Source organism: Etheostoma cragini, chromosome 4 (genome assembly GCF_013103735.1).
Source record: "Etheostoma cragini isolate CJK2018 chromosome 4, CSU_Ecrag_1.0, whole genome shotgun sequence".
NCBI lineage: Eukaryota > Metazoa > Chordata > Actinopteri > Perciformes > Percidae > Etheostoma > Etheostoma cragini.
The window spans coordinates 16,503,467-16,518,673 of NC_048410.1; the positions used below are offsets into that span (position 1 = coordinate 16,503,467).

At 39.3% G+C, this 15,207-nt stretch overlaps 2 protein-coding genes across 7 annotated transcripts; one reads left to right on the forward strand and one right to left on the reverse strand.

Annotated features, from left to right (window-relative positions):
* The first annotated feature begins 38 nt into the window (after positions 1 to 38).
* si:ch211-161c3.5 (uncharacterized protein C3orf18) lies at positions 39 to 4,057 on the forward strand. Of its 3 annotated transcripts, XM_034868865.1 has the most exons (6): positions 39 to 461; positions 1,271 to 1,684; positions 1,936 to 1,961; positions 2,431 to 2,560; positions 2,923 to 2,957; positions 3,825 to 4,057. In XM_034868865.1, exons 2-5 carry the CDS (start codon positions 1,427 to 1,429, stop codon positions 2,926 to 2,928), a joined length of 420 nt encoding a protein of 139 aa, XP_034724756.1. In that variant the 5' UTR covers positions 39 to 461; positions 1,271 to 1,426; the 3' UTR covers positions 2,929 to 2,957; positions 3,825 to 4,057. The 3 variants fall into 3 exon arrangements, with proteins under 3 accessions (XP_034724756.1, XP_034724755.1, XP_034724754.1); XM_034868864.1 differs by lacking the exon at positions 2,923 to 2,957 and having other exon boundaries at positions 40 to 461; positions 3,825 to 3,905; XM_034868863.1 differs by lacking the exons at positions 39 to 461; positions 2,923 to 2,957 and having other exon boundaries at positions 1,427 to 1,684.
* A 375-nt stretch (positions 4,058 to 4,432) lies between these two features.
* Positions 4,433 to 15,124, reverse strand: si:ch211-161c3.6 (high mobility group protein HMGI-C). 4 transcript variants are annotated; one of them, XM_034868872.1, is made up of 6 exons: positions 14,764 to 15,124; positions 11,710 to 11,830; positions 11,213 to 11,296; positions 9,667 to 9,717; positions 9,510 to 9,545; positions 4,433 to 7,714 (listed from the first exon to the last, which is right to left on the reverse strand). In XM_034868872.1, exons 2-6 carry the CDS (start codon positions 11,812 to 11,814, stop codon positions 7,631 to 7,633), a joined length of 360 nt encoding a protein of 119 aa, XP_034724763.1. In that variant the 5' UTR covers positions 11,815 to 11,830; positions 14,764 to 15,124; the 3' UTR covers positions 4,433 to 7,630. The 4 variants fall into 4 exon arrangements, with proteins under 4 accessions (XP_034724763.1, XP_034724762.1, XP_034724761.1 ...); XM_034868871.1 differs by having other exon boundaries at positions 11,710 to 11,833; positions 14,764 to 15,123; XM_034868870.1 differs by having other exon boundaries at positions 11,710 to 11,923; positions 14,764 to 15,123.
* Between the last annotated feature and the right edge of the window lie 83 nt (positions 15,125 to 15,207).

Genomic DNA, 15,207 nt, shown 5'->3' on the forward strand with positions numbered 1-15,207 from the left:
GTGCAGAGCTATTCAATCCTCATTCTCATCCCTGCAAAGCCAAACAGACAGCGGAGAGAGCCAACTGCATCTATCATCTTGAAGCCATTAGACCAATTGCAGGGTGGCAGGGGAGGGAGGTCTCTGTTTGCAGCATCCCTGGAGCAGCCCCTGTTGTGTGAAATACAAGAAAGGGCAAGACGGGGAGGAAACGAGCGAGGAGGCAACCGGAGAACGGGAAGGGGATCTATTGGAGGCTGCCGGGATAGGGTTACTCTGGTGTGTGGAGTCCATCTTCACAGAAACACGGCTGTTTGGTCCATGTAAACAGCCTGTGCAGTACCTATATTGCTAAAGGGGGAAGCAAACGAGGAGGGGCAGCCGTTGGAGAAAATGCTGCCTCTTCCAATGAAATTTTCCCCTCTCTTGCTACCCCGGCCTGTCGCAGATCACCTCTGAAGTCATGCTTGTTGTATATTAAGGTAGGCTACGTATGCATCTCTAATCTGAGAGGAGGACACATGGAGTACTGTAGGATCTGATCACGTTGGTGGGATTAGAATCTCATCTGTTTGAGCAGGACTAAAAATAACCTGCTGTCTATCACTAACACAGTAAGAACACCATAACATGATTTGATCAACGAAGTTTTGCTTGTTGCAGTGCATGGGGTTAATTAGACAACAGCAATGACTGAATGCAGTCTTTGGTTTTCATTGGTTGTTTGCTTCAACTGCACATGTTCCTCATTAAGGGCACGTAAGCAGACATAATGCACTAAGGAGAGAGGAATGGAGCTCTTAAAACTCATAATATATGAACACCTTCGGGAGACATTGCTCCTCTCTCTTATGGGATGTGTACAGTGTATGTGTGTGGGTGGGGAGGTGCATCTGCGGGGGCCAGCACATTTCCTCCCAGTGCACGCCACGGTACAGTTTGAGCGGTTAGTATTCCTCCCTATTTTCTCAAGTTTGTTATGCCACTTATCGCCTGTGCCTTGCTACCCACATCCTGCCCCAAAATATCTACCGCAGCCCCGCTGGCACAACCAGCCGTGGTTTGAATGAAATGAAAGGCTGATGTGTGCCAACATTCAAAAGTTAGAATTTTCAAACTCAAAAGTTAGAATTTTTTGAATATACAAATAATCACTGCACAGAAGCAAATTGGAAATTATATTTTACCATTTTGGCAGAAGAATAATCACTTTACCTGGATCGATTATCCCTACAATATCCCTTTGTTAATTATGTACTGTTGATCCTTCTGTTTTAATTTTATCCTCCAGATCATATGGCCAAAGCCTTATTAATGCCTCAGCAGACCCCAAACCAGAGGGAGGACACCTGTGTTGACCATGAGCCGCACTAGAAGCTGAGCGACACATCAGCATTCACACAGAGATTGAAACTACATCCTTCAGTTCAAGCCGTTACACCTGACCATGGCTGTGACTGCAGCTGAGACAACTACAAGTTTACTTTCCACAACTGCCACGACCACCCCACTTTCCTTTCTCTCGACGAGAAGCGCCAGAGACAATGTCACCTCCAGAATGTCATTAATGACTGTTACTATAACAACAAACGAGACCAGCTTCAATGCCACCACGTTTCCGAAGGCGGTGATTGAGGGCTCGGGAATGGGAATGGTGCTCGTGCCCTTTGGCATCATCACTGTCATTGGCTTGGCTGTGGCAATTGTAAGGAATCATTTAGATGTCATCCCAGAAATAGCTTTTGAATCAATAGAATTTATATTTTCTCTGAATAAACTGGAATGTCTTTACCTCCTGGATTCTGTACCCAATATCCTGTTTACATTTGTTTACGTTTGTATTGAGAAACACATATACGTCACTCAGTCTACTCTAGTTATGACAAGTTAATTCTATCGATAGCACTGCTTTTTTGTCTTTCCGTCTTTTGTCATTCATGATGTCTTTTTTCCTAGATGCTGTATATTCGGAAACGGAAGCGGTAAGTTTACAAAGATGTTTTGTGCCAAAACCAACCTTAGTTTACAACATTCCAATTAGTTTCAGTAATTCAACCAAGAATTTGCACCACTAAAACATACCAAGGTCAAGGCAGGTCCAGCAGGTTATGTTGTGACCCTGTCCTGTAGAGGAAAGAAATACAACTGAAAACTACAACGATGTCAGGGAGTCTGTGTCAAAATCTTGTTTAAAAAGCTATATTATTTTAGTTTATTTTGTGTCCACATTATGGTACATATTGCTACACAGACAAACACAATTTATTATATTAATGTATTATTCCATCATAAGAGTACTGAGACAACAGTGTACATACTTCCATAGGTGGAAGGTTAGTAGGGGCCAGCAAATATTTTCCCAAATTTAACCAACTAGGTAATCCAGCATTTGCAAGGAAGCATAATTTCTTCATGTAGACTGGTCTTCACCTCTAAACTCTTGTCATACAGGTTGGAGAAGCTGAGGCACCAGCTCATGCCCATGTACAACTTTGACCCGGCTGAAGAACAAGACGACCTGCTGGAACAGGAACTACTGGACCACGGCCGGGAAGGCAGCATCACAGGTCCCAATGCGAAGGTAAGGTTCTCACAGGAACCACTGTATCTCCGCTGTCTTAATTAGTGCTCCCATTCAGACCACAAGTGGTAAATGGCTTGATGACCACAAAAGCCACTACATCATCAATAACAAAACCCAAACCTTTATCAAAATGCTCCAGTATGGTACAGCGATTCTTCTGGCTTGTTGTTGTTGCACATGGTGTTATTTTTGATATAGTCACTATTTTTGCCATATCACAGTACACCTGTGCTTTATTTTAGGCAACTGCTACTTATCATCAGTTTATTTTGTTCCATTTATAGATGTAAATCTGTAACTGTCCATTTCTTTTTTTTTTTGTCCTAATTTATCTTCACTTTTTTTTAATTTCTTTTAAGTTTTGACAATGACATAATGGTAACAGGAAAACATGGTAAAGTATCACCTGAGTGTCTTTTGAACATCTCTTTTGAACCTCTTTTTTTCCCACAATCCTCATTCTTTCATTATTTCAGTATCTCAAACAATAACCAGTAGGTTAGATGTTTGTAATGTGTAATGTTCATCATTTCATATAAACTAATCTGTATTAAAGTATGCTAACAGAGGACACACACCAACACAATCAAATCATTTCCCTTGGAACCTACACCTATATTATCTTTCATCCTTTCCTTTGTGTTCCTTCAACTTAATACTTTAACATCACATTTTCCAGGGGCCACATGCACAAAAGTATGCAAAACATCACCTTTTTTATTTTTAAAATAATCAAACTCTCATAACATTAACACAAGTTCACAATCTCAAGCTTAAGACTCACTTACTGGCTTTTTCCTTACCTTTCAACTGCATCTCACACATGCCAACATGCCGTTGAAAGCACCAAAATAGGTCAAAAGAAGACTTTGGTTAAGATTATTTAGTCAAACCCTTATTGAGCATTGCATTGCAAAACACTATGTGTCAATCAGCACTACAATTAATTATCAACGAATTGTTAGACTGCAGGTTGGCATTGTTAATATACTGGTGAATTTATTACACAACCTAAATGATTTGCATACTGTGGTTTTTTACATGTGGCCTTGGATTTTAACACATTTTCTCTGGTTTTAGTAATCAGTCACACTCTAAATCTGTAGGTTAATTTAGCTGTTTTGATGGTCCTAAAATGAACAAAACAGAATGTCGCACTGGGATAACTAGCTTTCATCACTAGTTCTTACAACCCGAGGCTGGATTTAATGTCACTAATAGTTTTATCTCCCATCCATCCTGCTGCCTATCTTCTCTGCAGACTCTCACAACCTCCCAGGGGACCATGCAGAGGCCCAGTCGTCTGGTCTTCACAGATGTAGCCAAAGCTCTCAACGCTTAACAGCTCTCTTCCATTAGTTGGTTCATTGATATAGAGACTGTCTCTCAGGAAGGAAAACAAAGGGACAACTGGACTATTTTTTCAACAACTGGAGCTTTGGTGAATGTTTTCCTCACTAGGACACAGTACCTGAAATGGGTGTGCTTTTCAACGACGTCAAACCAACGTAAGGTGCATGTATGATGAGGGAGCATAACGGGAAACTTCACATATAATCTTGCACTGTTGTCATTTGGCACACAAATGCAGTGTAATGCACTATTCTTGAATCATGTTGTGTCATTGCCGTTAAAATGTTTGGTAGCTTGTCAGTGAAGTTCTTCTGAGCTTCAATATCTACTACCATGTTTGATATGAGAGTGTTATACGGATTTTGTGTTCTTTCGTCTCTGACAAGCTTGAACTCCGGATGTGTTACCATCCTTATGTACCCTTAGGTAAAGTATTGTTTTCGTCTGTATACATTAAAACTATTGAAACCAACTTGAAAAAAGGGTGTTGTACAAATCTATAACAAAAGAGAGTTGATAGGTGCGATATTTTATTAATAAGCGATAAAGAAGCAGAATAACACAAATCACATGGTAAAAGATCATAACAAAAATATATATCACAGGTTTGTGAGTTGTATTAAAGAAGTGGATGAGGACACATCAATAACAACTACAAAATGGTGTTAAAAGTAAGGCAGAAAGGATGATTTCTCAAGTTACACTTCAACTTTTCAATAGTTGAAAATGAATCAAGTACTGTATGTAACTATTTATCACTAGCAGTAAGATATCAGAACAACCTTGTCCCCATATAGAGAGTAAATATCCAGACACAGTTGGTGTAAATAACAAACATTATGGTGAATTGAATGTAGAGAGATGAGATGAGTGGACTACAACAGTACTAGTTTGATACTTATTTCAAGATTTCATGATGCAAATCGCCTGGTCTGATGGAAAAGGTCAGAGACAACCAACTAACTTATTTCTTCACAGATGTCCCAGGCTTGTTAGTTTTCAGAGGTAGTCCAGATGGCAAAAAAAGTAAAGTCAATGCAGATGAACAAGAAAACATACCTGTATGTAAATTAATTAAGCACCTCTGGCAGCAATTTAGTCAACAATGCTGAAATACATGAAAGTATTGGGATACAACATATCAGTGATACAGTTGGCAAGTTTTAGGTGGAGGAAACACTTGATACATTGATAGGTGATATTCAAGTCATGTAATAAACAACAAGTAAGTGATACGTAGTCCATGATGGATACATGTCTACTACATATGATGACACAATGAATGAATCTGAAGAGCTGGAAGTATTTGCAATGGGCTGTCTGTCAGTTAAAGTGCAACCATCGTGACCAACAATGTCTCAAAAACATTTTTGTGAAAACAGACTGCAGGCTAGAATCCCATTTTATTTTTAAAAATGTTTAAACAAAAGAATTTGGTAAGCTATATATAAAAATACTATTACTGATTCATTACATATAAAACTTACCAGTTTATGAATTAGTTAACCTTAAAGTGTGGGTTTGTACTCAATTTTTACACAATTTTACACTAAAATTCAACACAGTCAGGGGGTTTCCTGCAACAGCCTCATTTGGTCACTTGGTAGGAAGATGTTACTAATAAACACTTTTACTGAGTCAGTTTATATTTTGTTTCTACTCATACTTCTATTACACTATTTTTGCATTTACCCGTCATACTACCTTTTAATAGCCAAACAGGAAAGTTAGGAAGAACGTGGACCCTTTTTTCTCATAAATTGGTATAACAAAGATAAGGTTACTGATGCAGTGTTTACTATTAGCCGTGCTTTCACAATTGATTCAGACATTGTCATTCATAAGGTATCTGTTGTTCTCTTGACTTGTTGCTTACTATAAGGGACATGTATTTCAGCACTGTGTGGTCATTTGCCGCCCTTGCTTTTAAATCACACAAAGTAAGAGTATCACACATACAATTTACAGTGTACAAGTCAGAAAATACATGAAGTAGTAAAAATGAGAAATGAGTAACAGAACAGCCCCCCCCCCCCCCAAAAAAAAAAAAATGAAATTCATAAGGAACTACACCCTAAAAGAAAGTATTTTATCAGATTGGCTGCATTTTATTTCCCAGGAGAATAAACCAAGTCTCACTTCAGCTTTAACAAATACAGTTGTTTTTAAAATAAATGACACTGTGGCTTTTATCTGTACACCCATAGTACAAATTCTTTGTGTTTGCATGTAGGCTTGAAAACCCTTTGCCTGTCTGTGTTGTAGATCTGCAAATGAACGTGTGTGTGTGTGTGTGTGTGTGTGTGTGTGTGTGTGTGTGTGTCTAGGGCGTTGCTGCTGAGGGAGTGGAGAGTTACTTAGTTGGAGATCTTTTGTGTTACTGAGGTAGTATGAGAGATTAAGAAGCTGAGGACAACTGAGGTTTAAATGAGGTCTTTTTGTCAAGGCATACTGGTAATGTCAAATACAGATCAGAAATGCACAACAAACACAGCACAATAATTACTGAGTAGACTGACAGCATGTTCCTGAATAGCTTTGTACCTGAGGTTTCAATATGGTGTAAAAGCACTGTAATAGTAAAATCCTGAGTGTGGTAAAATGACACGTCAACGCTGTTGCTGACTAAAGTATATATTGAAGGGTTTCTTTCCAAAAATGAGACATCCATTTAAACCTTTGGGTGTTTTTTTTCTTCCTGCCATTTGGAAGGAAAAAATACAAAAATTAAGATTATTATTTTGAACGGAACTCTTGCTTAAATTAACAATTGATCTAATGTAATTCTTTGCTTTTTTTATTCTGAGCAAAGAACTTGAGATATTTCTTCCCTCCAAAATAGGATATTTCATTTTGGAAGAAAACTCTTCAAGTCTACGAATCTTCAAGTCAGAGCACCATGTTTATATTGTGGCATTGCTAAAAATGTTACTGTCTTGCTCCCAGTTCACGTGAGGATTCATGACACTTTAAAAACATGTTTCAATTAACAACCCCCCCTCTCATTTTGAACCGCAAGCCTGTCCATCAAGCAGGCATCCTTAACGCAATAGTTTTTTGGTGAAAATTGCGTCTCTGCATTCTTGCCTGGAATTAGAAGACAAGATTGATACAACAAAGAATGCTTAGCTTAGCATAAAGACTGGAAACAAACAAAACACACCTACCAGCACCTTTAAAATTCAAAGGCACATGACCTCTGTAAACAAAGAAAACGGCATTATTCCACTTTGTGTATGGCTCAAACAACGTGTTAATTAATGAGCAGCGCATTAGAGGTGCTGGTAGGTAGATTTTGTTACCTTTGGACAGAGCCAGGCTAACTATTTCCACATGTATCCAGTTTTGTGCTAAGCTGAGCTAACTAGCTGCTGACAATAGCTCTACCTCACACACGAGAGTGGTATCAATCTTCTAATGCAACTCCTGGCTCGGAAAGTGAATAAGCGTATTTCCCAAAATGTTGAACTATTCCCTTAAAAAAACATGTCCAAAGATCTAATTATTTCATGTTAAAAGAGAGTTTGTTCACCAAACTCTTTCAGTGAACCAATAATAAAACCAGGATACAATATCCGGTTGGGAGAAGAAACCACTGCAATGATTCTGTGTGTGTGTGTGTGTTTGTTTATGAAACCCAGTCACCGGTAGGAGTCAGACTGTACCCCTGTTTGTTTGAGGCCAAACCTTGAGGTAGGTAGAGAGGCATCCTATCTACTCCCCTTCCTCCTGCGCTGGAACCTGAGATGTAGAGGGCTCAAACTGCGAGGGACCCTCTTCAGCCTCTTCTGAGGAGCCCTGGAACATTAGGGAGGACAAAAAAACACTGTCACTTTGTCCTTTCATTGTCATATCTCTTTCAGTCTAGTGACTCATTGTGCACAGGGTAATGAATCAGTACAAGAAAGAGCACGAGAATACAAGAATGAGTGTTAAAATTTCATTGAGCGATTGCGTGCGGGGAAGTAGGTTCGGCTGTCAGACCCAGAAATGTGATGAAGACGACGGTTATATCAGGAAACCAAGAAGACAGAGGAAGAGAACAGTTAGATCAGGTTTCCCCTCTCTACATTGACTCATTCTTCCCCTCAACAGTTTCAGTTCTTGAAGCATCTTGGCAAACTGCTCAGAGGAGAGGATGCGATAAGGCAGACAAGGGGCATCAAGAAAACTGCCCGCTTTGGTGACAACTGTTGTGCAATGATTTTTGTTTGAAAAACGAACTATGTGTCTAAAAGAACCAACGTTTCTCAGAAACACTGTGCGTGCTTTCACCAAAACTGGATGTCACAAAAGGATGTTTGGAGGTGTATCTGGGGAATTCAGCACCGCCAATTGTGCCGTTTTCCAAGAACTCCTCCTATCCCCACAAAGTCAGTTCACGTAAACCGCAAGGAACATGTGCATTGGTTGTCTGCTATTCACGTCAAATGTGCCTGAAGCAACAGCAATTTTTGCAGTTTTATATCTGTCTTAAAACACATGGTGTACTAGATTCACATATATATTTCTTACAAACACAATTAAGTGTATGTACTAAGATGGAATGTGGCTTGCTACTAAGATTGTGCTATAGACTAATGTGTAATAAAAATTTGGATTACAACAAAAATATAAATACGAAATATAAATACATACTAAATAATGTGCATACATCACATGTGCATCTATGCCATGTGCAGGGCAGTGCAAAGGATTTGCTGTAGACAATGTATTAGCTGGAGGATGCACAGAGGTCAGAGGAAAGAAGATTTTTCTTAAGTCTGTGTGGGGTTTGTGGTTGTGGAGGCCAGAGCTAGAGCATGGCACCTGGAATAGTTTAGACTAGTATGATTTTTGGTGAGTGGGTCTAAAAATAATTAGGACAACGTATATTAATGTAATAGCATAAACTCAGTTACTAGTTTACTTCATCTAGTTTAAATTATTGCATTGTAAAACAGCAACCTGGTAGCTAAACATTTGTTATATGTAATCACCCTCTCTTTTTATGTTTCTTGTATTGTTAAAAACACCTCTCGGTATAATGAACTGCATCTGTCTTTGCTATGTACTGTATATCTAATAAACTGGTAACCATCAAAAGATAGCGTGGTCCGAAGGCCATGGTTTGTTGGCTGCAGCCCCACTATAATGGGTTCAAAGGGCTTTTGAGTGTAGTTTAGTTTTGATGTACATAAACCCTGTGCTTAACAAGCATAAGATATTCATGAATAGTTAAATGAGATCAGCTCTGCCTTTACACACCCCTTATCATAAATGTGACTGATATTAGTCAAAATGTAAGAATGTGTGACACAAACTGAGATTTCTGTTCAACTGAAGGTTACATTGCTCCATTCACAAACTCTCAAAGTGACTTTAGCTTCAGTTTGATGCAATGACTAATTAGGAGGGCACATGTTCATAGGCTAAAAGGATTTAATGCTTTGTTATGATTTAAAGATTCTGCAAAAAAACGCTGCTAATTATAAGACATTTCAACCAACTACATCACAATAGGTTTTCTGTTGAGGGAATCCGCGGTTCAAAGTGATACATCAGAACGACACCCGACCACCCTACAACCTTTTAAAGATTTGGTTTTCCTCACCTGCTGCTTCTCAGCAACTTGAACTACTTTCTGGGGCTGTGGAAAGAGAGGAAACAGAAACATGAAAGAAAGGCTGCCGTGTGTCGAACTGTAAAGCTCCAGCAGACATCCGAGGCTTTGGACACCATGTCTCTAACTGTCAACAATTGCTCCATACCCATTTCCTTGGTCGCCCACGTGGTCGTTTCTCCCCAACGGGCTCCACTTTCTAAGAAAGAACAAAGTAATGGTTTAAAGGAGGTTTCACATTTCAACAGTCCTGTCATACAGCACTGATCACTAACTAAGATTAAGGGCTTGTGTGTTTTCGTTTGATTATTGTAATTTTTAAGACTTTGTGAGCAGAACAAACACAACTACAGTCTTTAGTGATGAACAGGGACAGCAATAACTTTCCTCTCAGTCAAATCATCCCTTGAAATCCAACATGTGCGGTAGATGCAGAGCTGTATATTGAATGAAATAACAGGGTAAACAGTGTTTACTGTGTGCCAGAGTAAAATGATTTTAAAAAACTCAGATTCAATATCAACATCTAAGTGGACATACTTTTGGCATATTTGCTTTTATATCTGGCTGTTCTGAAATATGTTCCATTTTCCAAAATTTCAAAACACAAGCAATTGATGTGTGTGATTTCAGTTCAGTTGTCTCCAGAAATATTGATGAAGCTAAAAAAAAAAGATGTGTCTTCCAACAAAACAAAATAAATATTAAAAAATGACTGTGGAAAAAGGTTTCACATTTGTATGCAAAGACTAGTTAAGTTACAGTGTTGTACATCAACTACATGTTACAAATGTACAAACAGTGCCAGTACAACAAATTCTTCTCCTGATACAAGATTTAGAAAAACTACAATGGGTATCTTAATTTTTTGTATTCTAACAAATTAAAATAAAATTTAAAATAACAACGCAAGATAGAAGATCGCTGATAAGAATATATCTGAGTGCATGTTTGCACAGGTGTACAGTAAATTCGACCAGCTAGTTTTAAAACAATGGCAAACAAAATGCCAGTAAACCCCTTTTAAACGCCCTGTAAGCTCTTTAATATCACACAAATACACAAAATTTGTATTTCTCAGTGAGTGTTTAGGATTTAAGTGAATTTAGAAATGCTTTCTTTTTATAGATTGGAAATGAGATCCAATTAGTAACAATGAGCTTGATCATCATTTAAGCACAATGGCGGAAAAGTATCCTTTAAAGCTCCCATGGCATGACCATGTCACTTTATGAGTTTTTTTAAACATTAATATGAGCCCCCCCAGCCTGCCTATGGTCCCCCAGTGGCTAGAAATGGCGATAGGTGTAAACCGAGCCCTGGGTATCCTGCTCTACCTTTGAGAAAATGAAAGCTCAGATGGGCCGATCTGGAATCTTACCCCTTATGAGATCATAAGTGGCAGTTGGTCAAGGCCCCACCCTAACCAGACCAAAGTAAGAAGTCAAGTAAGTACTAAAAATAATTTCTTTCTTGTGTAGCTGTAGTGCATAGTTTCTCTCTCCCCCATGAGGAATTCTAAGTAATGACAACAAGCAGCATGTCCACATGATACAAGCCATCCGTGATCGCGCCCCGGCCCCACCCTTCCTCCACGCAGTTGCTAGTAGCCAAGGAGGACATGAAGGATTAAAAAGACATGATAGACTGATTTACTGCAGACACAATGTGTGACAATTCTGATCAGTTTCAACCTTCAGTGCAGTTCTTGGGCCTTTGTTCTTGCTGCCTTTTGGTCGTCCTCTGGGTCGCTTTGGAGTTGGTGGTCCAACAGGCTCCTGTAGAGAGATGTGGAGCCATAACTAACCAGTGAAAAACATTTCTTTGAATGAGTTTTTTCTACAGCCAGAAAACAGACACATCATCATTTAACCAAAATTACCAAAAATAACATGGATGGTTTCATACGAAAAACCAGCTGTGATTATCAATCAGCATACATTTCTCTGATCCTAACTATTTGTCAAAATGATTCATACTTTATGGGTTTTTTAACAAAAATTTTAAGTAAAAAAATTATTATGAATTAGGTTTATTGACCATTAAATCCAAAAATAAGTGTAAAACTAGTGGTAATAAGTTTGAATAAAGTTGGCAAAGAAGATGTGATAGTTCGTTCTTCACATGTCCAAAACAGACGGACAACACAAAGGGAAATGATAAAATTGATCTGTGAAGACGGAAGTCTTACCTGCTGCTGTTTCCGTGGCCGACCCCTGCCTCTCCGCTGAGGCTCAGGAGGTGACTGGGCAGTGCTCGACTGGGGTGACGGCTCTTTGGTCCCACTGTTGCTCATGCCTGCGTCTGTCCACCTGCTTCAAAGAGTGAGGGCATCAAAGCCTGGAGGAGCAGCCCCGAGGGCTTAAAGAGGAGAAGACCTGAGTATCGTGAGCTGGAGATGTGAGCTAAGAAACATGAAGAAAAAAAGTGCTACTTTTTGATTACAGGAATCATCTTTGAAGACTCTGGAATAATTAGCTTTATTATACCACTTCAAATCTCCTTTATTTTTGCACAATTACCACAGTGACTTTCAATCAGTGCTTAATATCACTGACAGGATCATTCAGAATCACACTGGATTCTTTCCCAAGAGCGAGCGTGGGAACTGCTTATGCATAAGCCTTGGCACCAGGTTCATCGGAACACAAACAGGGGTCTGGCAGACGCAGGGAAACATGAGAGTGGTGTCCAGCGACTAAAAGTAGCACAGATATTCACAACTCAATCTACCATCCAAAATCTGCATTCGCTCTACTGTACGCTGCCTTTCCATCTGCCCTCTGTGAGGTATTTCTCAATGGGGTTGTGCATGTTGTAGGGGTGCTGATGCTGTGACAACTTTTACTATGAAACATGTGCAAGTGAGACACAAATAGAACTACTAAATGCAAAATCTAAATGGAAAGAATCACGACAACATGAAAAACTATTGACAGTGAACTTTAGAGCTGCAATGTTTAGTCAATTAGTCGCAACTACTTTGATAATTCATTCACGATTTCAGACATTTTCAAGCAAAAACTTTTTGTGGATTCTCAGTTTTGATGATTTGTTGCTTTGTTTGACTTCTAGTAAACTGAATAACGTAAGGTTTTGGACTGTAGGTCACAAAAAGACATCCTTTTGGGCTTTATAAAATTTAGATGGACATTTGTTACAATTTTCTGACATTTTACAGACCATTTAAATAATTGATTTGACAAGAAATTGTCTTAATCATGGAAATACTTCATTTAATGATCATTTGATTATCAACAGAATGTCAGAAAATAGTGCCCCAAATAGTGCACAGTAGGAGACCAGGGACAGTTCAACACATTGCTACACCTTGAATTCCTCCAATCAGAAACAACCTAGAGGGATGACACTCACTGTGCTCATGCTCAGTTAGTTTCCCTACATTCTTGCTAAAACGGGAGCCACGTTTGAATCTCTCTCTACAAAACGTAGGTTTTTGAGGTAGAAAGAAAGTACTTTACTTTCTGATGTATTTCTTTGGATGCTGTTATAAGATCAAATGTCTACGAATTTAAACAAGTATTATTACAATCACTGTTTTGTAAGCTAAAAATAGAAATGGCTAATAAGTGTAAAACTAGCAGTCAAGACAGCTCACATGAGATGAAACATGGCTGGTGATACTGGGACGGTTGTAACGCTCTCGTTGCATTACAACCATCCCAGTATCACCAAAAACTGCAGTTTCCCTTTAATGTGCAAATTAAAAATAAAATGTTTACTAGCTTTTTAGTCCCCCCCACACCCTCTCTGTTGTTATGAATGTTTAAGTTCATGTTTAAACTTTTCTGAGGTGTTCTACCCATGAAATAATTTTCTTGCATTATAATTTGACAGATCACCTATTTTTTTGTCATGTTGTATGAAAAAAAGGTAATCATTACTTAAAAACAGGTAATGAATAGTCACAATAACATGACATATAAATAATATTTCCCGTTTTGTGGATATGATTGATTCATTATGTATATTTTAGACATGTTACAACTGTCCATGACATGTTTTACAACTGTACCTACAACCTGTACATATTTCATAAATCTACTTAAATGCATTGCTTCAACAGTTGGCAGATTGAAGTTTATAATATAAAAAATTGGTTATTCCAATGTAAATGGTTCTTAATGTAGGCCTATTGCTAAAATTTGCAAAAAGTGTTACAACTGTCCCTGGTCTCCCTATATTCAGGTTCCTATCACATAAGACAAAAAAGGAAGCTAATCCTTTCATTGGAGAATCGGAGATAGTGAACAATTGGCATTTTGTGCTTGAAAACGACTGAAACGATTAATCAATTAACAAATCGTGGTCGGATTAAAAGCACCCATGTTGATGTAGGCTACAAACACTATTATGCCTTTATGACATCATATTTCCGGTAACTTCCGAAAAAGTAGCCAAATCTAATATTTAGGCTACTTTTTCTTCAACTTTAAACTGGCTGATGGTACTGTAGTGTCCCAGGGTGGTCGTTTACCAAAAGGTCTAGCTCTGTAAAGAATGTGCCAAACACTAATTGCCAGCACAGCCTATCAAAACGGTCGCACTGAAGCAGGAAGTCGGTGTCATTTGAGAAATCTACGTCCTCGTTGAAAAGATTTAAAGCCAAACGAGACGCACTACGTCGTTTCGTCGCTATTAAACTGATTTCCCGAGCAACACAACAAGCGTCCTGCACTTCTTCTGCAGCGGCAGACCGTCCGCTTCTGTGTTTGCCAGTCAAGTACTGGGACTGAATGTACCTTTTGCGTACGGGTGGCAATTGCAACCATAAAAACACGTTCTTTTACAGCCTTTAGAGAAGGTGCGTAAAGCGCTCGTGGAGCGAGCCCGTGAGTTCAAACTTTCCCGACTTTGGGTTGACTAACTGGCACATGTAAAACGCCATACAGTCGAGGCCGTCAGTGTTTTAAGTCTGCTCTCACTACACAACATCCCCCTTCTCCCATCACTTGCGCAATCGATCTTTAATGTGTTGGGTTTCGCAGTGATAACAGGTCCGCCGAAGTGGACGAACCCGAAGAGTTGCAAAAACGTAACCAAGAAGGACAAAGGGCGAGGAACACAGGTGCAAAAGCTCTCCTATCAAACCAGCTATGAACACACAAACACCCACACGTAGGCTACATACATTCAGGCTATAGGCTCCATGTTCAGGCTGAGTGCTCCTGTTCATGCAGGCAGCGCCAAATGCAACAATGAGATCCGAGAAAGTTGAACTTACCTTGAGACGGTTTGCAGTTTTACCTGGAAGTTCACACAATCAGCTCACTTTGTGCTCCTGCACAACTATAAAAATCCTAGTGTATCGACCGTCTCATTGGTTGGATTGAGATGGTAAACTCTCTCACTCTCACTCCCTCTCTCTCTCTCACTCTCTCACTCTCTCTCTCTCTCTCTCTCTCTCTCTCTCTCTCTCTCTCTCACACACACACACACACACATTCCCTCTCTCTCCTCCTCTAATCGGAAATGTGTGTGTGATCCCCCCAGACGTCCAGTCACGAATACCCCAGTTGCAGTATAATTGGGGGTTGTAGCTGAGCAGTATGCATTGCATACTTTCTCTATTAAAGCATGTTTCAAGAGGGAAAGGGGGTAAGGGGGGGTTGAAACAGAGGACCCCGCCCCGAAAAGTTCACCGGACCACCCACTTGAGAGAAGGAAA